The following is a 21,569-nucleotide window of genomic DNA, read 5'->3' as shown; positions in this document are numbered from 1 at the left end:
TTGTACTGAGAATGCCCCCACCCCCAGCATTTACTTTTACAGCACAGACATATCCAGGAAGTCTACCCATGGTGCTGCTCAGTGCCCTCCTGCTTGCCCTCCCTCTGACCAGCAACTAGGGAAATTTGGTGTTAAATCAGTGGCCTTTTCTCTGCTTTGATCCAGAGCAGGGTGGGGAGAGCCAGTCAGGGACTAGGGGAGTTCTCAGCCTTGAGATTGCCTCTGAGACACAACAAGGGGTGGGGGCACTGCAGGCAGGGGCGGGGTGAAGCAGGTGATATCCTGCCCAGAGACCGGCGCCTAGGGCTCTGCTGCTCCTGACCTGCTGCTCCTGAGCTGCTTCTCAAGAATCTCCCCATGGATCGCACCGTGGTGCTCATCACTGGCTGCTCCTCGGGCATCGGCCTGCACCTGGCCCTTCGGCTGGCTTCAGACCCGTCCCAGAGCTTTAAAGGTATAAGAGGGGCCAGCATGGATAGATTTCCCCTAGAGGTAAGCAGGGCATTCAAATCTTCATCCTCTCCCAAACCTTCAGTGTATGCCACGATGAGGGACCTGAGGGCTCAAGGCCAGCTGTGGAAGGCAGCCCGGGCCCGGGGATGCCCTTCCGACTCGCTGGAGACGCTGGAATTGGACGTGAGGGACTCAGATTCTGTGGCTGCTGCCCGGGCACGCGTGACCGAGGGCCGTGTGGATGTGCTGGGTGAGCCTCCCCCCGAAATGTGTACAAGAGCCATCGTTGTCCAGAGCCCAAACCAGAATGCCCCAAGCACAGGGAACCCTGGGGGATAATCTGGGGCTGTCACTGGTCTGTTGGTCGCCTAGGGCGGGCCTCTCTTCTTACAGTGTGCAACGCGGGACGGGGTCTTCTTGGACCCCTAGAGTCCCACGGGCTGGACGCCGTGGGCTCGGTGCTGGACGTGAATGTGGTTGGGACCGTGCGAACACTGCAGGCCTTCTTGCCGGACATGAAGCGGCGCTGCTCAGGCCGCATAATGGTGACTGGGAGCGTGGGAGGCCTGATGGGTGAGTAGAAGGGGCGGGGCCTCCCCCAGCCGCTCTCTCCCTGGACGCAGGTCTGGGCTGCGGAACTCAGCGACCTCGCCTCTCTTCCAAGGGCTTCCCTTCAACGCAGTGTACTGCGCCAGCAAGTTCGCGCTTGAGGGTTTGTGCGAGAGTCTGGCGGTTCTGCTGCTGCCCTTTGGAGTCCAGTAAGTCACCTGAAACTTCTGAACCCTTGGAAACCCAAGCCCAGGGATTTTTGTTGGGGTCGCTCTCCGGTGGGTCCCCGGCCCTCCTTCCCAGACTCCAGTGGTTGTGTGGCAGACACTGTGCTGGGCCTTTGACACACATGATCTCATTCACTTGCCGACTGAAGTGTCGGTATTGTGATGGAAAAGTACAGGTCCACAGAGGTCACACCATTCTAGTTACCCACCCAGACTCAAATTCCATCGCTAAAGTCTCCCTCGAAGCCTCAGGTGGACACGGGAGCACTTCTCGGGCAGTCAGCCGCTTCGCAAACACTTCGGTTTTGCAAAGCAGCCTGCGCGCAGCGGCTATCCTCTCCGCGGACCCAGGCCAGCCCTGATGTCCGCTTCCGCCAACTCGCCGCTCTTGTCCGCAGCGTGAGCCTCATCGAGTGCGGTCCAGTGCACACGGCCTTCTATGAAAAGTTAGAGGGCGGCCCGGGAGGGACGCTGAGTCACACAGATGCCCAGACCCGCCACCTCTTCTCACTCTACCAGCGCCACTGCGAGCAGATCATCCGTGAGGCGCAGGACCCAGAGGAGGTGACAGAGGTGGGTGCTCTCAGGGACCCAGGGAGGCAGGGAAGAGGGAGGCACAACGTGATCCAAGCCCACGCTTCTATTCCGGCCCGGCAGGTCTTCCTCACTGCGCTGCGTGCCCCAAAGCCATCCCTGCGCTACTACAGCACCGAGCGCTTCCTGCCCCTGTCCCGGCTGCGCCTCGAGGACCCCAGTGGCTGCAGCTACGTGACTGCCATGCACCATGCTGTGTTCGCTGACCAGCCTGCCGAGGCAGCTGGGACCAGAGAACCGGGGGACCCTGAGCTCGGTGCGTCTCCTGCAGCCCCGAAATAAAGGCTTTGTCTGTTACTGTCTCCTCGCGCCCTCCTTTGCCTCCCAGGATGTGAAGGGGATTGCGCAGGGGTGGCAGCTGCATTGCGCCGGTGCGCAGCGGGTGAATGATCAGGACAAATTCTCGGAGCCCCAGTTCTACCTATGTGGAGACAGATATCCAGCAGAGGGAGATAACACGGGGTCACGCCTCAAATCCAGGGGACTGCCTGCATACTAGAACTGTCTCTGGATGCCCAAGGGAAGTCTGCAGTAGTGGAAATTAGGTGGACTCAAGTTTGGAGAAAGCCCGGTTGTGACCTGGCCTTTATTACTCAAGGGAATCCCAGGCAATGCCCTTACCTACCCTGAATCTGTTTACTTTTCTTTCTTTCTTTTTAAAATATTTATTTTAGGTGTAGATGGACACAACACAAGGCCTTTATTTTTATGTGGTGCTGAGGAACCTGGGTCCCACCCCTGCTAGGCAAATGCTCTACCACTGAGCCACAATCCTAGCCCCTCTTTCTTTTTTATTTATTTTTTTTTTAAGAGAGGGGGACAGAGAGAGAGAGAGAGAGAATTTTAACACACGCACGCTAGGCGAGCGCTACCGCTTGAGCCACATCCCCAGCTTGCCCTCTTTCTTTTTTAATATCTTTGTTTTGTTTATTTATTTTTATGTGATACTGAGGATCAAACCCCGTCCCTCCCACATGTGAGCACTCTGCCACTGAGCCACAACTCCAGCCCTGAATCTGTTCTTATCTGTAAAATGAGTTCAATATCTCTCTCATGGGTTGAAGACCAAGTGAGATAATAGCTGTGAAGTGCTAGTGTGGAGGGTTTTGTTTTGTTTACAGTGCTGGGGATGGAACCCAGTGCTGACTTAGGCCAGCACTCTACTACTGAGCTAGACCCCCACTATGCTAAATAAAGCAAAAGGGACACCCCACTGAGTACCTCTTTGTTCCCCTGCCTCAAACTGAACTCTTCAGCAGAGAGGTCCCCACCAGCCCCAAGGCTGCCTCTTCCCAGGAGGTACAGCTGGGGCTTCAGTCCTGGCTAGTGTGTTCAGTGGTCTATACTTCCTGATCCTATAGAGGGGCGCTCCATGGCAGGAACCATAGAAGCCAATCTCCTAACTTCTGTGGAGGTCTGATGGGGGACGGGCAGAGGTAGGGAGCCGAAGAGAACAGGTATAAGTGAGGAGAGGAGATGACAGGCAGGGGAAAGGGGCAGGAGTGTCCCAGAAGGGGGTGGTACTGAGGTAGGGACTAGGTTGGGGGGTCATGTCTTAGAGGAAGTGAAGGACCAGTAGAGAAACCTACCGTGGTTCTTGGGCCTCTGTGTGGGACATCAGGGGAAGGTGGCAGTACATTCTGACCTGTCCTCCAGATAAGGATTTTCTCTGGCCCACTGGACTGCTGGTTGCCTCTGCAACTTGGAGGAAGGAGTCTCAGCTACCCTGCCCCTGTTGGTCTCCCTGCTCTGCAGGCCCAGATGAATCTGCTGTCCTTACAGCATCCAGGAAGTCCTTGGGAAGGGCAGAGGGCCAAGGTGGTATGAATTTCTGAGGCATGGGATCTGCTCTTAGAGCCTGCCCCCACCCCAGGCTTCTCCTTTGCACTTCTGTGAGAGTGAACAAGCAAACATACAGGTGGTAAGAGAGTCTAAGTGTGACCCCTCTATATTTCATATATCCACATTCTCAATAATCTACATTGTGGAATGATTTCAAATACCATTTAGATGTTAATGCCCCCCACAACACCCCAAAAATGTACATATCTCCAACCTCATCGTTTCCTGCAAACACCAGGTTTATATTTCCAGCTGCCTACTCAATGTCACATGATATCTAGTAATCATAACGTGTTCGATGATTGGGGAATACTTCCTCCTCCTTCAGTCTTCCTCATTTCAGTGTGTGATGACAACTCCATTTGTCCAGATGCTCAATTCAAAAACCTTGAATTATTACTTAATTGCAGCCAACCCCATTTTTTTTTTAACACTATGAAGTGAACCTAGAGGTACTTACCAAGGAAGCCACATCCCCAGCCCTTTTTTTTTTTGGTGCTGGGGAGATTGAACCCATGGCCTTGTGCATGTGAGGCAAGCTCTCTATCAACTGAGCTACATCCCCAACCCCTCCTGTCTTGTAGTTTATTTAGAGACAGGGTCTCACTGAATTGGAGGCTGGTTTTTAACTCGAAATCCTCCTGCCTCAGCCTCCCGAGCTGCTGTGATTAATACGTGTGCCACTGTGCCCAGCTAGTTTTTATTTTGAGATGGGTCTGGCTAAATTGCTGAGGTTGGCTTTATACTTGCAGTTCTACTGTCTCAGCCTTCTGAGCTGCTGGGATTACACACGTTCGCCACCACACCCAGCTCCCCTCATCTTTCAATCAGTCTTTCAGCAAATACTGACAACTCCACCCTATATCTTCAATCTTCAAAGCATATTGGGAAATCATCCTGTTCCTCACACTATCATCTCTCTTGCCTATGTAGTAGCCTCCCAGGTGATTTTCTTGATTTTGCTCTTGCCCTCCAACAGTAAAATTTTCCACAGTATAGACAGAATGATTCTTTTTTTTTTTTAGATGAAATTCTTCTCATCAAAATACCTTCTGTTGCTTTCCATTTCAGTAAAAGCCAATATTTACAAGAACTGCTGTGATCTGACCCCTATGTTCTTCTGATCTCATCTCCCACCACTCTTCATATCCATTCTCTTTGGTCCCCCTGGATCCTGTCTCAGGGTCTTTGCACTTGCCATCTCCTCTGTCTGGTTTGCTTTTTCCCTGATCTCTCATTCTCTCTCTTCCCTCAGATGTTTGCTGTTTCCCTGGAACACCCTATCTAAAACAGCATTCCTTTCCCTCCAGTATGGTCCCCTTACTCTGCTTTATTATTCTTCATAGCCTTCATCACCAGTAGATATATTACAAAATTTTAAAAATTGTTTACTTCACCACCCCATCCCAAGACACACAGGAATCTAAACTCCAGGAGAGCAGACACTTTGTTATTTTTGCTCACTCTCTATCCCTTGTGCTTAGAACCCCACCTGAACATGGGAGGGGCTAAATAACACACTTGCTGGAAAAAAATAACTCTGTGTTGTGTGCCAGATGAGACTGTCCAGATGTTTTGGGACATTCTCAGACAGTCTTTGCTTCTTCAAATCAAGTTTTCTCTTTAAAATCCAATTTAAGATGTCACTTGCAAGCATCCTGGTCCTTTAATGCCTTTGTGGCTTCACAATTGTGCATTCCTTGACTACAAAGGCAGATTTGTGGGGCTGAGGGATTATACACTTTTAGAGGCTTTAAGAATACGACAGGCTAGGGCTGTAGCTCAGTGGTGGAGCGTTTGCCTACCAAGGATGAGGCAATGGGTTCAATCCTCAGCACCACATAAAAACAAATAAATAAAATAAAGGTTAATTCTCTTTTTTGGGAGGGTACCGGGAATTGAACTCAGGGGCACTCAACCCCTAGTCACATCCCCTATCCCTATTTTGTATTTTATTTAGAGATGGTCTCACTGATTTGGTTAGTCCCTCGCCGTTGCTGAGACTGGTTTTGAACTCTCCATCCCCCTGTCTCAGCCTCCTGAGCGGCTGGGATTATAGGTGTGCGCCATAGTGCCCGGCTTTATTACTGGAATCTTTTTAAGAGAGAGGAGAGAGGGGGGAGAGAGAGAGAGAGAATTTGTTTATTTATTTAAGTTCTCAGCGGACACAACATCTTTGTTTGTATGTGGTGCTGAGGATCGAACCCGGGCCGCACGCATGCCAGGCGAGCGCGCTACCGCTTGAGCCACATCCCCAGCCCCTATTACTGGAATCTTGAGGATTGATTGCTTTCCCTTTTCAGATTTCCGTGGACAATTTACCTGAAAAGTCTTCTAATAGCAACCTGGCTTTCTCCCCACACCGCTCCAAACTCCAGTCTAATCAGCCCTCATTAACTTCGAGGTAAATCTTTACCACTAGGTCTCACGCCCTAGCCCACTTTTCTCCTGTTTAGATACCCTGGCAGCTCTACTGAGCTCACACACAGAGCTCCTTCTCCTCTCTTGCAAGCAGGCGCACTAAGGTGCGTGGTGCGGCGAGCATCCTATAGAAGCCATGAGAACCGGCCTCTAAGTACCCCTGGAACATTCAGGGTCCCATACATCCCATGTGCGAAATGGGACTTGGGTAAAGTTGCCCAGTAATCTACCAAATGAAAATCCTCGGGCTGGGAGTGGAGGACCAGGAGGCTCTAGGAACGCCTCTCCTAGTGCAAGTGCAATTTTGTGACCCCTACCTCTATCACTGGAATTAAGGAGGCAAGTCGATATTAGTTCTGGTTGCCTTTTGGTTAACCTAGTTGAAACCAATCTCTCTTCTCCAGGGCTGAAGGAAATCCGCCATCTGGGCTTTCAAGCCTGCCTGCCCTTTTCTGCCCAGTCCGGATGGATCTGGAGCCAAGACTTAATCAGTCTCACAACCTCCGCGCTCAGCTCCGCCTCATCAACAGAACAAGCTCCATTCCACAAGAAACCTCACGAGAGTTCCGTGAGATTTGAGTTCCGAAGTTGAGATGTTTGGCCTCTCTCGGTATCCGTACCTCGGAGTTGTGGTTCCAAAGGCAGTGCTTCCGGGCCGCCGCTCGGGAAGCCTTCGTGGCTGGTGTAAGTGGAACCAAAGCCTGGGGGGTTCAGCTAGTAGGGAACCAACCTAAACTTCAGCGTCCCCCTTTAGGCCCCTCCTTCGATTTCTTGAAGACCCAGTGCAGTTTAGTAAGAGGGCCCAGTTCCTGGATCCCCAGTCCTATGACGCAGGGATTCCTCTCCAGTTCCCCCTTCCCAGGATTTTGGTTTACTTCAGAGAAGTCATTGCGCGATCGGCCAGGCCTTCTCCCGGCTCCAGGTCTCCTTCTGGGTCCAAGGTCCAGTGCAGGTCTCGGCTTCAACCATTAGCCCCCTAGCCATCCTCATTTCCTCTCCCTGACTGTCCGTAGGCCTAGGCAGCATGGCTGTATTCCAGTCGGGCCTCCTGGTGCTGACGACGCCACTGGCCTCCCTGGCCCCTCGCCTCGCTCCTATCCTGACCTCAGCTGCCCGCCTGGTGAATCACACACTCTATGTACACCTGCAGCCGGGCATGAGCCTGGAGGGCCCTGCCCAGCCCCAGTCCAGCCCGGTGCAGGCCACGTTTGAGGTTCTCGATTTCATCGCGCACCTTTACGCTGGCGCCAACTTCCACAGGCACCTGGACGTCAGAATTCTACTGACCAACATCCAAACCAAGAGCGCCTTTCTCCCTCCACTGCCCAGCTCAGTCCAGAATTTGGCCCACCCGCCAGAAGTAGTGCTGACTGACTTCCAGACCCTGGATGGAAGTCAGTACAATCCAGTTAAGCAACAGCTAGAACGTTATGCCACCAGCTGTTACAGCTGTTGTCCACAACTGTCTTCAGTGCTGCTGTACCCGGATTATGGGACCGGAATGCTGCTTGTGGAGTCCCTGGATGTACCCTTATCCTCCACCATTAGGCCAGCTTCCCCTGTGGCTAGGTCTCCAAAGCAGCCTGTGCGTGGTTACCACCGTGGGGCTGTGGGTGGCACGTTTGACCGCTTGCACAATGCTCACAAGGTGTTGCTCAGTGTTGCATGCATCCTGGCCCAGGAGCAGCTTGTGGTGGGAGTAGCAGACAAAGATCTGTTAAAGAGTGAGTGAGAGGGACCCTGCATTAGGGTAGTGGAGGATTCCCCAAATTTCCTCCCCCAACCACCACCGTTAATGCCAAGATCAAGAAAGGTAGGGCTATAAGTTCACACCCATTCCAAATGTCACAGTGCTTGACAGTTGGTGCTGAGGAAGCTTTCTTTTTTAAGTTAATTAATTAATTAATTTTAATTAGATATATATATATGACAGCAGAATGCATTTTGGTTCATTGTATTGAGGAAGCTTTCTTAGTTTGTGGTTCAATCACCAATTAGACCTCCCAAATATGGAACTAAGGAATCTACTTTTAAGATTCTCCAGGTGATCAACTGTAAAATTTGAGACACTGGGAATAAACAGATAAATGAATTGTAAGGTAGTAGTGCTACAGACAGTAAGAATGAACTCAAGGATGGCATGGCTCTTGGGATTCTCTAACTCTGATGCCCTTTAGCATAGTTCTCTGGAGTAATCTCTCGGTGGCTTGTTCTCTGGACTCATGCCAGCCCTTGCAGAGACTATGGTGCTCATCCATTTTCTCCCCTTCATGTCCCTCCCCTGCAACAGACTCCCAGTTTAATACTTTCTTCCTGTCACCCTCCTCTGGAGATACAGGGCCTAGGGACACTCTTCCCCAAACAGGCCCACACTCTTCTTCCCCAGTAAAAAAGCCTCACTGTTTTTCTGGGCTCCTTCCCCAGGCAAGTTGCTCCCTGAGCTGCTCCAGCCTTATGCAGAACGTGTGGAACATCTGAGTGAGTTCCTGGTGGACATCAAGCCCTCCCTGACTTTTGATGTCATCCCCCTACTGGACCCCTATGGGCCTGCTGGCTCTGACCCCTCCTTGGAGTTCCTGGTGGTCAGCGAGGAGACCTATCGTGGGGGGATGGCCGCCAACCGCTTCCGCCTTGAGAATGTAACCCCTGGGAGACTGGCAGAGGGTGTGGAGGGGAAGGGGGAAAACCTTTATGGGGTGCTGTTGGAAGTACCATGGTTCCAGAGGAGGGAAGAGAGGGGTCAGGGTGGTGGGAAGAAGCAGGAAGAAACTGGTTCCCAGCTTCCCTTCCTTGGGTAGGTAGAAGAGGATAAAGGGGATCTGGGTTCTTCCTTCCTCCTCTCACTCTTCTCCTCCTTCCCCCTTTACCCCAGGACTTGGAGGAGCTTGCCTTGTATCAGATCCAGCTGGTGAAGGATGAAAGCCACGAGCAACATGAAGAAGAAAAAGTCAGTTCCTCCAACGCCCGCCAAAGACTGCTGGGAAAGCTGCTTCGGCCTCCAAATGTAAGCCTACCTTTCCTCTTTCACTTGTGTTTGGGCGTGCTGGAAATGCTGGAGAGTAAAATTTGAGGGGTTCAGCCTCAAGCATGAACCTAAGGGCCCTAGTAACTATGGGGTTCCTTCTCATCTACCCCAGAAGAGGCCAGAGCTCCCTTCAGGTCTCTACGTGATTGGGCTGACTGGCATCAGTGGCTCTGGGAAGAGCTCAATAGCTCAGCGGCTGAAAGGCCTGGGGGCATTTGTCATCGACAGTGACCACTTGGGCCATCGGGCCTACGCCCCGAGTGGCCCTGCATACCAACCTGTGGTGGAGGCCTTTGGAACAGGTAACAACTGGGGAGGGCTAGAGGTGGCTTGAAATGAGGAGATGGCTTGGTCTCTTTGCTTAGTCCTCCTTCTCTGTCACTCAGATATTCTCCATAAAGATGGCATCATCAATAGGAAGATCCTAGGCAGTCGGGTGTTTGGAAACAAGGTAAACACACACCTCTCAGGGCTCTTTAGCTCCTCCTAAATTCTGACCCAGAATTTGGATTTCTACTCATTTGTTCCCAACTCCCACCTCCTGGGCTGGCTCCATCACTCAGGGAAAGTAATCTCTGCCTACTTCCTCTATCCCTTCCCCAGAAGCAGATGAAGATACTCACGGACATTGTGTGGCCAGTTATTGCAAAGCTGGCCCGAGAGGAGATGGATCTAGCTGTGGCTGAGGGTGAGTGGGAGGGATGATGGGAACAGTTGAAGGGGAGTGTTGAGCAGATTCTTCCCGAGAGCTTCCCTGCCCCCAGCATGGCTATCCACTTTTCCTGGGACTTGTTTTTGTGGGCCTCTGATTGATAGTCAGCATTAGAGTGCTGCTGGCAGTGACTGGGGTCTCCCCACAGGAAAGGATGTGTGTGTGATTGATGCCGCCATGCTGCTTGAAGCCGGCTGGCAGAACATGGTACATGAGGTGTGGACCGTTGTCATCCCTGAGACAGAGGTATCTGGACCCCACCCTTACCCCATCCCTACTGCAGATGGTATCCTGCTCTGATCCAGCAGGCTGAGCTGGGATCCTTCCTGACAAATGCCTCGTCTGTGCCCAGGCTGTACGACGCATTGTGGAGAGGGATGGCCTAAGTGAAGCTGCCGCTCAAAGCAGGCTACAGAGCCAGATGAGTGGGCAGCAGCTTGTGGACCAGAGCCACGTGGTGCTGAGCACCTTGTGGGAGCCGCATGTCACCCAACTCCAGGTTGATGCCCAGGGAAAGAAAGGGTTGTGGGGAGGGAATGTCCAGTGGGTGTTTGCCTGACGTTGTCCTTTCTTCCAATATCCTGGACTGTCGGAAGGTGGAAAAAGCCTGGAATCTCCTGCAGAAGCGCATAGCCAAAACTCCTCAGGCCCATGACTGATAATGAATTCTCTGTGGGACCACAGTGGCCTCTGGAGTAGATGGGAACCAGTGGTGTGGAGGAATGGGTACCTTGATGCTCTTCCAGTCTCAGACCTAGAGGGCTTCAAGCTAAGCTGTGCAGGACATGGCTGGGCCTGGTAGGAATCCTATGCAGCATGCTGACGTTTAATCAACAGTAAAGATGTGGCTTATCGAGGAGTTCCATCCCTATTCTTGCCCACAAATGTCTGATGCCCACCACTGACTGGGGTCAGGGCAAACACTGGAATTTCTAACAGAATTAAAGGTGAATGTCTACAGGTGCTGCCTGTATGGTGTCTGCTTCCTGCTCCAGCGTCTCTAAAGTGTCTTTGGACTCTTATGCCACAAGTTCAGGGTCCAGACCTGAGCCAGAAATCAGGATTACAGTGGTTAAGTATATGGCCTTTGAAGTTAGCCAGACTGATGTCATCCTCGTTCTTCCCACTTACTAGCTGTGAGAGAGACTTTTGAGTGAGAGACTTTTTAGGTACTTCTAATTCCTCACTATAAAGCAGCAAAACAACTAACAAACTTTTTGCAAGGATTATTTAATTCCACAAGCACCCTGCCAGCTACTGGGCTGGGTTTTGGAAGATCTATGCTGGGTAGTGGCTCTGCCCTCAGAACTTGCAGCTTGATGGGGTCAGAAGATGTGAAGCAGGAGTGCTCCGCCCAGTTTCTAACCTAGGGACAAGGTCTGCAGGTGCAGGTGAGTGCGCATGCGCACAGGATCTGCAACAATATTTAGAAAACCTTTTCCCCCTTGGGTAGTGCTGAGGATGGAACCCATGGTCCCTCACATGAGAAGCACTGGCTCTACATCGAACTAATATATATATATACACATACACACATACCCCCAGCCCTTCACAAAAGCCTTTTGAAGGGATCCCATTTCATAGAAGGTGCTTCATGTGGCCGCCATTCTAGACCCTAAACTGCAGAAAGGCAGGGACAGGCGAGGAGCAAATCCCTATCACCGACCACTTGTAGGTTCCACGCCAAGGAGAACCACCTCCGCTCAGTTTTAAAGTCTTGAGACGCGCGTGCGCAGCACTCTCGCCTCATCCCTGCCTCTCCGTCGTGGATTGGTGAACTCTAGTCACGTGGACGCGCCTCTCCGCTTCCTCGCAGCAGGGGGCCCACCCGCTTGGTTGTTTCCGGTTCGATAGGTCCAAGATGACGGAGCCAGGCGCTTCTCCCGAGGACCCCTGGGTCAAGGCAAGCCCCGTGGGCGCGTGCGCCGGCTCCAGGGAAGGGCGGGTTGGGCTTGTGCACACAGGGGGTTGAGAAGATTAGGGGCTTCCTTCCTGTCCCCAGAGTCTCCCCTGTTCTCCGACCCGGGGCTGCAGATAGACAGTTTTTACCCCGCGGCTGCCAAGGTGTAGAGACAAATGAGGCGTGTGCGCGCGAGCGCGAGGGAACGAGGGGGCTGGGGGCCGGAGGATGAGTGGGGCGGAAAGGATCACGCAGAGGGGCGGCGCTCTCACGGCCTATCCCAGCTTTGCGTTCGGGGAACCTTTCCGCTGTCCGCACACTTGTGTGTGTCTGATGGGCTTCTCCCTTGCTTGGTGCTGCAGGTGGAGTATGCCTACAGTGACAACAGCCTGGACCCTGGTGAGTGAGTGCCTCCCCTATTGTCTTGGGCTTTGGGAATGATACTCCTCTTTCAGCTGTATAAATTCTTGTGGCCTTGCTAGCCACACCTGAGCACAGTCCACTGTCTCTGAGCCAAGGTCCTGGCTTGAGACATGAAAAAGGAACTGGAGAATGGGCAGGAAGCAACCATGGGTGACACCTGATTCCTCTGCTCTGGACCAGGAAGTGATGGAAATAGTGACAGCTGTTCACTCGTTCTCAAATGTTCAGATGTCCCTTTCTGAGCCAGAGGGTTTGACTGCAGGCCTATGGAGCAGTGTAGATATGGGAGACAGGAGCTTTGCAGCATGGTATGGCAGGAAGTGGGTGGCTCAGGATGGCTGGCAGTCATTTAAGGAAGCCTTTGTGCCCACAGTTGTCTATGAGGGCTGGCAATGCACTGCATTCCAGTCCTTAGTGATTGGAACCTCTCTTTTCCAGGGCTTTTTGTAGAAAACACTCGTAAGGGAAGTGTAGTGTCCAGAGCTAATAGCATCGGTTCCACCAGTGCCTCCTCTGTCCCCAACACAGGTAGGCAGCAACACCCTCCTGCCCACCTGGGGGGACTCAGTTATGCCATCATTCTAGTATCTTTCCTAGATAGGGAAGCTCCAGCTGACCACATGGGGTGTTGGAGTCTTGAGTGCCAGACACAGAGTGTGTCTTTTACCTCATCCAGGATATTTGACTGATTCTTTGCCCATCTGCCATCTCTGGGCACTGGGTTCTTCCCATCAGGGAAAGGTGGGCTAGCTGGGCCCCACTGGGCCCTAAGGTGACCTCTCCCTGCCCCCAACTCTGAGCATAGATGATGAGGACAGTGATTACCACCAGGAGTCCTACAAGGAATCCTACAAAGACCGCAGGCGGCGAGCACATACCCAGTCGGAGCAGAAGAGGAGGGACGCCATCAAGGTGATTGGGGGGGGTGCTATGTATTTTAGATTTTCTTTGCCTAGACCTCCTCAAACAGCTCCAGATAGCCTTAGGGGTGAGCTGATCTAGTCCCTGGGCTTCTTTCCAGGAGCTGTGCATGATCTAGTCCCTGGGCATGAACATCTTTCCACCCCTCCACCCCACCCCACCCCCCAGTTTGTGAGAATGGAACTGATGTCATGGAAGCTTTGTGCCATCTTGACTTAATCCCTCAGGGTTAAGGATCCCCTTTCTCATGTTGTTTCCACAGAGAGGCTATGATGACCTTCAGACCATCGTCCCCACCTGCCAGCAGCAGGACTTCTCCATTGGCTCTCAAAAGCTCAGCAAAGCCATCGTTCTACAGAAGAGTATGGACAGGGAGAGAACTGAGGGGTGGAGCCAACAGGGGCTGTGTCCAGGGCAGCACTACATATCCATCCCTGGCCTGTCCCTGGTGTGGTGGTTGTAATGAGATAATGGGTGTGGAGGAGGGAAATCAAATTGTTTTGTTCTCCTGGTTGAGATTTCCTCTGCTTCCACCCCAGCCATCGACTACATCCAGTTTTTACACAAGGAGAAGAAAAAGCAGGAAGAGGAGGTGTCTACACTACGCAAGGATGTCACAGCCCTAAAGATAATGAAAGTGTAAGAGGGGTGCTGAACTGGGGAAATTAGCTTCTGATGGGACTGAGGCTGACTGCAGTGCACACCTTTACCTTGTCCAAAGGCTACACCAGGTAATACGTGTAGATAATATTCGCACTACCTGAGTCAGCTACTGTGAAGCAAGACTGTATCCCAGATAGCACCTTATATATGGCACTCAGAAAATGCCTGTCAGTTAATGAAGGACAGCTGGAGACACCATTTCTGATCTGGTAGTAGTATATAGTAATACTGAATACATCCCCAAAACTCCAAGGAAAGGAGGGGGGTGGGCAAGTGCACAGAGCAACCTCATCATTTTTCCTGGGTGGTGGGGAGCTGCTGTAGCACCTCATCTATGCCTATTTGCTTTCAGAAACTATGAGCAGATTGTGAAGGCACATCAGGACAACCCCCATGAGGGAGAGGACCAGGTCTCTGACCAGGACAAGTTTAATGTGTTTCAAGGTGTCATGGACTCCCTGTTTGAGTCCTTCAATGCCTCCATCTCTGTGGCCAGCTTCCAAGAGCTATCAGCTTGTGTTTTCAGCTGGATTGAGGAGCACTGTAAGCCTCAGGTATGGGACAGAAATGATCTGGGGTTCTAATGCTATCCTCAGATATAGTGAATAAAGCCACTTTTTGTTCAGAAAAGTAGGATAGCCACTTAGTGTCTTTCAACTTTCAGTATTCTATTACCTTCCGTGCTTCCAGCCGAGATTTTCACATTAAGGTCTCATTGGCAAGTATGGTGTGAGCACTCAATGCCAGAGCCCTCTCTTGGCTTTTGTTTAACCCATGTTACACTACTGCTGCCTCATGTATCATTCTTTGGCTGCCTTGTGTGGAAGCCCTGATCACCTGCAGCAGTTACCTACAGTTTTTGGAAACACGCAGATTTCAGGCCCTCACTCCCAGGCCCACTAAAATAGTTGCCCCAAGAGCTTTTGATTGTTTATTTGTAAGAGAGATATATTAATGGTATTGAACTATCTTCTGCTTCTAAAACCTGGCTGCTTTTTCTCAAGGCTTGAACTTGTATTCGAGACTTATTTGTTTCCCAACATTATAATTGTGAAATGCTTTAAACATACTGCAACATTGAATTTTAGAATAATTAACTGCTGGGACTGGGGTTGTGGCTCAGCGGTAGAATGCCTGCCTAGTGCATATGGGGCGCTGGGTTCAATCCTCAGCACCACATATGAATAAATTAAAAATAAAGGCATTGTGTCCACCTACAACCAAAAAAAATATTTAAAAAAAAGTTAACTGCCTTCTACCAGTAACATTTTATTGTACTTGCTTTATCATACACCTCTTTCCATGCAGTTTTGTTATTTTTTGCCATGCTGGGGATAGAATTCCCCAGGCAAGTATTCTACCACTGAACTACACCCCTAGCTCTTCAATGCACTTTTCTTAAAGAGCATGTCAATAGGTAGCTCTGTACCTTCCTGAACTTTGTTTTCTGCTGCCTTCACCAGACCCTGCGGGAGATCGTGATTGGCGTCCTGCATCAATTGAAAAATCAACTTTACTGATGGCTCTTGGAAACATGCAGAATGGCCAGCAAGAGATTTTTGAGTTTCCTATTTGGTCTTGGGACTGCTGGGCCTGAGATTGGACTGTGACACCTCACACCAGTCAGCTGGTTTCTACTTGGTGTTTGGTCTTCCCAGCTTCACTTTATCTTCAGTGGAGTTGGGGGTCTTGTTTTGTGAAAGCTTCTGATTAATTTATTATACTGACCATAAAGTCAAACCTACCCAGTCTTCTTCTTGTAAGTCCTCAGGACAGGAGTCTGTTCTGTGTTCTGAGTATCCCAAAGAACTCCTGGCCTTTCAGCTCTTTCTCTAAACCTCGGATTTCTGTTCATGATTTGTGTGTACATGGAAACTGCCTGTTTGGTTTCTTGGGTAACATGACTCAAGTATGGATGTTTTAGAAGTAGTTGTGAGAGAAAAGGAGTCAGAGGAAATAGTCCCACAGCCATGAAGGTTGAAAGGCTTAGACCAGGGCTGCCTGGTTAGTCTTAAGATGAGACTGGGGCTTTCTGGCCAGCTGAGGGCAGGGCTACTGGGTTTCTATTTTTGCCTTATGTTCCATCACCTCCTTCCTCCCTATCCATCCTTGCCCTGTTCCCCAGCAGTAGTCCTGCACAGCAAAGGCAGATGAGACACAGCACTACAAACTTGAAATTTTTTATTTTTCTAAATATCAACAATGCAACTTCACTACAGTTACAATCTTGGAAAATTTTCTGGGCCTCAAAACCACCTCAGTCTTTCTGTCCAGTCTCTCTATCATCACCCAGTGCTGTCTGCACTTCTCCCAGGACTTAGGAGTGGGGGGGAATGGGTACAGGAAATAATCAAAATGTGTCCTGGGATGAAAGTACTGGGGGATGTCTTAGGCTCCTCAAATGCTGAGGTATAGCAGCCTCTCTGTACCTTATTTCCCAAACTCCCTGCTGCTTTCTTCAGGTTTGATGTCTGGGAGGTTTGAATATTCAGAGGACATTAAATATTTTTATATCAAATTATATCACAATAAATATTATAAAATGCTTTCTTTTTAGCTTCATTCTAAGCGTGCATGTTAAGTCCAAGTTGTTAAAATGTGGAAAATGAAATGAGTGTGACCATCCTTTCCTGGCCACCAGCCCTCCCTCTTCCCAATGCACTGGGCTAGTGCCTTCTCTTCTCACTATTCTCCAAGGTGAAGAGCAGCAGGAACCAACAAAAAAAAGCCATTCTAAACAAAAGTGGCCAGTCCTAGCATCTCTGTTTCCATCCTCAAGTTTTCACAGAGGGCCCCCTCAGGGATCTGGGAGTGTGACTTTATAATCTTCATCTGTCTCTATCCCAACTTCCTCCTGTAGGACAGAGACAGAAGTGAATGAGACATCCCAGGGTGATGGCCCTAGGGGAGGAAGGGAGAAAGGTCCACACTTACAAAGAATTGCTTCTTGCTCTTAGGGTAGCCTTCAAGGATTGCATCGGATAGCTCTGTTGCCTGATGAAACAAAACCACCTCTTTTTATTTTGGGAGTACCAGGGATTGGACTCGGGGGCACTCAGCCACTGAGCTACATCCCCAGGACTATTTTGTATTTTATATTTAGAGTCAGGGTCTCACTGAGTTGCTTAGCACCTCACTTTTGCTGAGGGCTGACTTTGAACTCCACAATCTTCCTGCCTTAGCCTCCAGAGAGTCACTGGGATTACAGGCATGTGCCACCATGCCCGGGAAAACCACCCCTTTTTGGGTGGGCAACACTGGACACTAACTGTCAGACCATGACATTGGGCAGCAATTTCTCTGTGGCTGCCATTTTTTAAAGCTCCAACTCACCATTCTCTTCCGCTTCCTCCACTCCTTACAGTATTTCTGCCTCTCTCTGTATACCTAGAAGGAAGAAAACAGGTTACTCTAAATCCCTCAGGCCCACAGTTGGATCAACCCTTGTCCTCAATCCTGCACAAACAACTCTAGCCTTCCTCCCAGCTCACCTGCTCTTTCTCCTCTGGAGTGACATGGTTGGTGGCAGCTTTGATGTTCTTCAATCTCTCTAGGTAGCCAGCACATTCCTTCTTTAACTCCTGGATCTCTTTCTGCATCTCCGGAGTAGTCAGGGCACTAGTTAACTCCTTCAGCTCTGAAACCACATCCTCCTGAGGTCACTTGCCACCCCTGACAGAGAGGTTCTGTTTTTCCCAGTCAGGGGGTACTCTTTGAAGTAGGAATGTGAATTCTACCTTGCTCTGAGATCTACTAGAATAAGACCCCACATTCAGGAAAATAAGGCTTACAGAGTCACCAGTTCATTCTATTTTTCTTTGTCTTCCAGCTACAAGTAGTGGGCTATGAGGTTGAGCAGACTAATGTGTAGCAAGTTAAAGCAGGAATAGAGGAAAACGTGGGGGCAGTGTGCTGAAGATCATGGCAGAGGAAGCAAATGCATGTCTTGCCCATTTGTACACAAAAGCCATTAGTGATTCTACATTTTTCTTTTTTGGTACGGGAGATTGAACTCAGGGACATATAACCACTGAGCCATATGCCCAGAACTATTTTGTGTTTTATTTAGACACAGAGTCTCATTGAGTTGCTTAGCATCTTGATTTTTGCTCAGGATGGCACTGAACTTGCCATCTTCCTGTCTCAGCCTCCCAAGCCACTGGGATTATAGGTGTGCACCACTGCGCTTAGCTCTACATTTCTTTTAATGTAATGCCTGAGGCAGCCCAGCAAAGTGGTCTTCTCTGCAATAAGACACTGTAATCAGTGAGCCATTCACTTAGCAGTTCCTGACCTCCACACTGAACTTGGCCCTATGGGCACCTTGCAAGGACTCCCCAGTCCTACCAGCCTCCATGTGGCGGCAACTCTGCTGCAAGCTCTGCACCTTGGCAGTGAGGGCCACGATTTTGGCATCCAGGCTGTGAAGGTCAGAATCACTCACCATTTCAAACTGGTTCTGCCAGAGACGAGAAAAAGTACAAATGAATTAATTAATGTGAGGCATAAAAAGGAAAAAAAAGTATCAGGAAGGCAGTAACAAGTCATTCATTTGAATACTGATCCCAATGAAAATGTGTAAAAAAGTCGAAACCTAATGCGTAACCTCAAAGAGCGTCCAGGTTGGCAGGATAATAAATAGGATAGAAACATCTTTCCATTAGTGATAAAACCTACTCACTGGACTAAAGGAGTAAAGAAACATTCTTACCAAGGTGGGGACACCTAGATCATGAGTTTCAGCAATAGGTAGAATCTAATGGAGTTGGGGATGTAGCTCAGTGGCAAAGTGCTTGCCTAGCACATGCAAAATCCTGGGTTTCAACCTTGCCTAGCGGGAGTAGGGGGAAGTCTTACAAGTGAAGAAGCACAACAGGCTCTATTTAGATAAGGGATTCTAGTGGAAGTCTAAGGAGCCCCTCTCATGAGAGGCTGCTAGAAAATGATTACCCTAGTGGAGTTCAGTTGGTAGAGGATTTATCTAGCATAGTAAGGCCCTGCGTTCAGTCCTCAGCATCATAAAAAAACAAAACAAAACCCACTGCAGATCAGTGAGAGTCACATCACCTGGGAATAGGACCCAGTCTAGCAAGGATGGGAATGCCAGCTTGGGCAGTTTAGACTTTATGCATAGGCAAGATAAATGTTTACAGCAAGGACTGCTGAGGGCCATTGTCAAGTAGGAATGACACTTCAAAATTTCCTTGCCAGCGTACCCCATGTTAAATGGATTTCGCTGTTGACCTTGCTTGTGTGTTTGCGAAAGGTGACCCTGCTCAATGACCAGGGTGGATCCAGGATTAGGGTGTATCCTACAGGAAATATCCCCGTCCTTGGGTTTAGGGCATGACAATAGGAGTTTTAGGGAAGTTGGAGGTTGAAGATTATTGCTGCTGGGAGTAGGGCGTGCCTGCTGCCTGAGAAAAAGTATTTAGGGCGTGTTGTCCGGGAGATTGGAATTGCCCCTGAACCTGTGTGGAGGCGGTGTGAGATTGGGAATAAAGAATTGCTGTTTGAACCTACAAAGCTGTGTGGTGGCTCGTGATTCTGTGCCAAGCCGAGACATTGGCATTTGGCAAAGGACCTGCAAACAGCAAAGTAAATTCTGCATGTTTTTGAAAAAGACCATAGAACCTGCAAAGCTAAAAATACTGTGAAGCCCTTTACAGAAGTTTGCCAACTCCTCTTTTAGGTAATTCTCAACAGAGTAGTAATTTGTTATACTTTACTTCAGTTAAACGAGTAATGTCTTTTAGATGTTAGATACTGGGGTAATGAGTCAACAAAGATGAACAAAAAATGAGGTCTGCCCAGAAGAACCTTAGTTTAGTGAGGGAGACAAGTAGAAAGAAAATTATATACCTCATGACTCAAAAGGCATAAGAGCCTGAAAAAGGAGAAGTTGGCTCCTCCTTCTGGAGATCATTTCTGGGCTTCTAGAGAGAGTGGGGACTGAGTGAAATCTCAAAGAACTGAATAAGATTTAAGTGGGCAGAGGCAGGAGGAGGAAAAGCAAGGGACAGAGGAATAAAACATACCTAAATTTTTTAGTATTGATGGAGAAATAATAAGGGCAGGTGAAGCCAGAGGCTGGCTGCAGCAAGTCTTCAGGTGCCTTTTTACCTGTTCTATGGAGCACCCATGAAGCATTGAAGAGTTTTATGTAGGGGATGGTACATGATCATATTTGCATTTAGATAGATGATTCTGGCTGTAGTGTTCAAGATATGTTCAAGGAGGTGAGATCTTTTGGGGGGGACATTAGTAGACAAGGCCTGGACTAGAGCAGTGATAGCAGAGGGAAAGAAAATTGGACTCAAGAAGAAAAAAATCAGCTCTACTTGATGGACCAGACATTTCAGGGAAAAAGTCAGGAATTACTCTCAAGTCTCTGGTTTGGGTGAAAAGTGATTCCATTAAGGGAGGAAAATGCTAGGGAGGAGCCAGTTAGGAAGGCATTCTTCTTTTGCAGGATTGATTCTGATATGAAGTCAGAGACATACAAGTGAAGGTCTAGGCTAAAGAATACAAATCCCAGGGCAGGGTTGTGACTCAGTAGTAGAGCGCTGGTGGGGTGCCAAAGAGTTGATACTAGTTGATTCAGTGTTGGGATCTGATATAGGTGATAATGTGCGCAGGCTTTCCTCACCTGATCCGCAAAATAGATCTTCTGCTTGCCGTACATCTTCTCTTTGATCTTGCCTTGTTGGGCCAAATGCTCCAGCGCCTTCACCACCGCCTGGCAGAAGGGAAGGGAGGGCAATAAGAGGAGTCTTTGGGCCCAGGCAGGGGAGATTTCAGCCAGTAATGGGAGAGGGCGGAAGCCCCGGGAGGTCAGGAACCCAGCCTGATTACAGGGGCTCCGCTGGGAGGGAATCCTCAAAGGTCCTCACCGCCTTGCCCAGACCGTGTTCCTTCTGCAGGTTCCCGAATACATCCTGGGCGCTATAGGGCCGGTTCTGCTCCTGCAGGTACTTCAGGAGGAGGCCTGGGGCTGCGGAGAGAGTCGAGACGGTGAGACCGTGTCACTAGGCCGGTCTCTCCCGCTTCCCTCCCGAATCGCGCTAGCACCTCCGTTACCTCCCGCCGCAGCTTCTGCCCGGGATTTACTCATGGCCTTTCCCGCCGCCAAATTCAGAAAGCCAGACGTCGTAGTTGCTCGGGGCTACAGCTCTTTCCGGCAACGCGGGAGGGCCTCAAGCAGTGATTGGCTGAAGGGGAAGGATTTCCGCGGAACTCCGCGGCCCAGCCCGGACGCCGTAGTTCAGTTCAGCCGGGAGCTTGCGCACCAAAACTCGACCCTTCCACGACCCGGGTGTGAGGAGGCGGCGACAGGCACCCCACGACCCTGAAACGAAAGCTATAGTAAACAGCGCCTGCAAGTTTTGAGATCTGCTTCTAGCCGCAGCTGAGCACTCGCGACCTTGAGGTCTTCCTGTTCCCAGAGTTGAAACGGGAAGAAATTTCAGGTTTCAACTCCCGCACTGGGCAAATGACTAGTTCAAGGTCACACACAGAGCTAGTTACCTTCATGAACGTGTCCTGATCCCACGGTCCAGTGCACTTTCGGCAGCTTTATCACTTGAAAAATAAGACCGATAGGTACTTGAAGGAGAGGAGTTTTGAAAACCACACTCTGGGGGCTGGGGCTGGGGTTCAGTGGTAGAGCGCTCACCTAGCATGCACGAGGCACTGGGTTCGAGCCTCAGCCACACTATTTATTTGCTCATTACCGAGCTTCACCCAGAGGGGGCGCTCGACACCTACTATGGTTTGAGACCTGAGGAAAGCGAGGGCTGGGGGCCCTGGGTGGGGGCGGGGGGGGGGTAGTCTTAAGCC

At 50.1% G+C, this 21,569-nt stretch overlaps 4 protein-coding genes and 1 long non-coding RNA gene across 14 annotated transcripts; 3 read left to right on the top strand and 2 right to left on the bottom strand.

Annotated features, from left to right (window-relative positions):
- Positions 1 to 8: 8 nt before the first annotated feature.
- On the top strand, positions 9 to 2,125 carry Hsd17b1 (hydroxysteroid 17-beta dehydrogenase 1). 3 transcript variants are annotated; one of them, XM_078041999.1, is made up of 6 exons: positions 9 to 454; positions 536 to 703; positions 883 to 1,026; positions 1,118 to 1,211; positions 1,628 to 1,802; positions 1,887 to 2,125. In XM_078041999.1, the coding sequence occupies exons 1-6, from the start codon at positions 358 to 360 to the stop codon at positions 2,103 to 2,105; spliced, it is 897 nt and encodes a 298-aa protein (XP_077898125.1). In that variant the 5' UTR covers positions 9 to 357; the 3' UTR covers positions 2,106 to 2,125. The 3 variants fall into 3 exon arrangements, with proteins under 3 accessions (XP_077898125.1, XP_005322048.1, XP_021579927.1); XM_005321991.5 differs by having other exon boundaries at positions 847 to 1,026; XM_021724252.3 differs by lacking the exon at positions 9 to 454 and having other exon boundaries at positions 565 to 998.
- Positions 2,126 to 3,886: 1,761 nt separating this feature from the next.
- On the bottom strand, positions 3,887 to 6,545 carry LOC110597802 (uncharacterized). The gene is made up of 2 exons (XR_002483576.3): positions 6,404 to 6,545; positions 3,887 to 5,759 (listed from the first exon to the last, which is right to left on the bottom strand). It is a non-coding gene; the product is annotated as an uncharacterized LOC110597802 (long non-coding RNA).
- A 68-nt stretch (positions 6,546 to 6,613) lies between these two features.
- Coasy (Coenzyme A synthase) lies at positions 6,614 to 10,783 on the top strand. 4 transcript variants are annotated; one of them, XM_013357116.4, is made up of 10 exons: positions 6,614 to 6,770; positions 7,100 to 7,480; positions 8,511 to 8,725; positions 8,959 to 9,090; positions 9,224 to 9,413; positions 9,498 to 9,562; positions 9,715 to 9,799; positions 9,972 to 10,069; positions 10,176 to 10,322; positions 10,420 to 10,783. In XM_013357116.4, exons 1-10 carry the CDS (start codon positions 6,680 to 6,682, stop codon positions 10,480 to 10,482), a joined length of 1,467 nt encoding a protein of 488 aa, XP_013212570.1. In that variant the 5' UTR covers positions 6,614 to 6,679; the 3' UTR covers positions 10,483 to 10,783. The 4 variants fall into 4 exon arrangements, with proteins under 4 accessions (XP_013212570.1, XP_005321937.1, XP_040124693.1 ...); XM_005321880.5 differs by having other exon boundaries at positions 7,100 to 7,810; XM_040268759.2 differs by lacking the exons at positions 9,972 to 10,069; positions 10,420 to 10,783 and having other exon boundaries at positions 7,100 to 7,810; positions 10,132 to 10,327.
- A 154-nt stretch (positions 10,784 to 10,937) lies between these two features.
- Positions 10,938 to 16,276, top strand: Mlx (MAX dimerization protein MLX). 2 transcript variants are annotated; one of them, XM_005321883.5, is made up of 8 exons: positions 10,938 to 11,726; positions 12,086 to 12,122; positions 12,585 to 12,674; positions 12,952 to 13,058; positions 13,330 to 13,429; positions 13,607 to 13,706; positions 14,083 to 14,284; positions 15,194 to 16,276. In XM_005321883.5, the coding sequence occupies exons 1-8, from the start codon at positions 11,685 to 11,687 to the stop codon at positions 15,248 to 15,250; spliced, it is 735 nt and encodes a 244-aa protein (XP_005321940.1). In that variant the 5' UTR covers positions 10,938 to 11,684; the 3' UTR covers positions 15,251 to 16,276. The 2 variants fall into 2 exon arrangements, with proteins under 2 accessions (XP_005321940.1, XP_005321941.1); XM_005321884.5 differs by lacking the exon at positions 12,585 to 12,674.
- On the bottom strand, positions 15,895 to 21,520 carry Psmc3ip (PSMC3 interacting protein). 4 transcript variants are annotated; one of them, XM_078042000.1, is made up of 8 exons: positions 20,811 to 21,507; positions 20,624 to 20,724; positions 20,380 to 20,469; positions 18,078 to 18,189; positions 17,222 to 17,367; positions 17,064 to 17,117; positions 16,665 to 16,724; positions 15,895 to 16,584 (listed from the first exon to the last, which is right to left on the bottom strand). In XM_078042000.1, the coding sequence occupies exons 1-8, from the start codon at positions 20,842 to 20,844 to the stop codon at positions 16,528 to 16,530; spliced, it is 654 nt and encodes a 217-aa protein (XP_077898126.1). In that variant the 5' UTR covers positions 20,845 to 21,507; the 3' UTR covers positions 15,895 to 16,527. The 4 variants fall into 4 exon arrangements, with proteins under 4 accessions (XP_077898126.1, XP_077898127.1, XP_040124700.1 ...); XM_078042001.1 differs by lacking the exon at positions 16,665 to 16,724 and having other exon boundaries at positions 15,895 to 16,631; positions 20,811 to 21,520; XM_040268766.2 differs by lacking the exon at positions 20,811 to 21,507 and having other exon boundaries at positions 20,586 to 20,723.
- Between the last annotated feature and the right edge of the window lie 49 nt (positions 21,521 to 21,569).

The sequence above is a fragment of the Ictidomys tridecemlineatus genome, chromosome 3, assembly GCF_052094955.1.
Source record: "Ictidomys tridecemlineatus isolate mIctTri1 chromosome 3, mIctTri1.hap1, whole genome shotgun sequence".
Taxonomy (NCBI): Eukaryota; Metazoa; Chordata; class Mammalia; order Rodentia; family Sciuridae; genus Ictidomys; species Ictidomys tridecemlineatus.
The sequence above is the reverse complement of the archived record's forward strand: the minus strand, read 5'-3'. Positions and strand labels throughout refer to the sequence as shown.

Excerpts from the sequence above, each read along its gene's own strand:
- Hsd17b1 (XM_005321991.5), top strand. The coding sequence starts at position 358 with ATGGATCGCACCGTGGTGCTCATCACTGGCTGCTCCTCGGGCATCGGC. Across the intron at positions 1,027-1,117 it reads GAGCGTGGGAGGCCTGATGG|GGCTTCCCTTCAACGCAGTG; the intron begins GTGAGTAGAAGG and ends CTCTCTTCCAAG. Across the intron at positions 1,212-1,627 it reads CTGCTGCCCTTTGGAGTCCA|CGTGAGCCTCATCGAGTGCG; the intron begins GTAAGTCACCTG and ends TCTTGTCCGCAG.
- Coasy (XM_005321880.5), top strand. The coding sequence starts at position 6,680 with ATGTTTGGCCTCTCTCGGTATCCGTACCTCGGAGTTGTGGTTCCAAAG. Across the intron at positions 6,771-7,099 it reads GGGAAGCCTTCGTGGCTGGT|GCCTAGGCAGCATGGCTGTA; the intron begins GTAAGTGGAACC and ends GACTGTCCGTAG. Across the intron at positions 10,070-10,175 it reads TTGTCATCCCTGAGACAGAG|GCTGTACGACGCATTGTGGA; the intron begins GTATCTGGACCC and ends GTCTGTGCCCAG.
- Mlx (XM_005321883.5), top strand. The coding sequence starts at position 11,685 with ATGACGGAGCCAGGCGCTTCTCCCGAGGACCCCTGGGTCAAG. Across the intron at positions 12,123-12,584 it reads TGACAACAGCCTGGACCCTG|GGCTTTTTGTAGAAAACACT; the intron begins GTGAGTGAGTGC and ends TCTCTTTTCCAG. Across the intron at positions 13,059-13,329 it reads AGAGGAGGGACGCCATCAAG|AGAGGCTATGATGACCTTCA; the intron begins GTGATTGGGGGG and ends TTGTTTCCACAG.
- Psmc3ip (XM_078042000.1), bottom strand. The coding sequence starts at position 20,844 with ATGAGTAAATCCCGGGCAGAAGCTGCGGCGGGAG. Across the intron at positions 20,725-20,810 it reads GGCAGAAGCTGCGGCGGGAG|CCCCAGGCCTCCTCCTGAAG; the intron begins GTAACGGAGGTG and ends CTCTCTCCGCAG. Across the intron at positions 16,725-17,063 it reads GGAGGAAGCGGAAGAGAATG|GCAACAGAGCTATCCGATGC; the intron begins GTGAGTTGGAGC and ends TTGTTTCATCAG.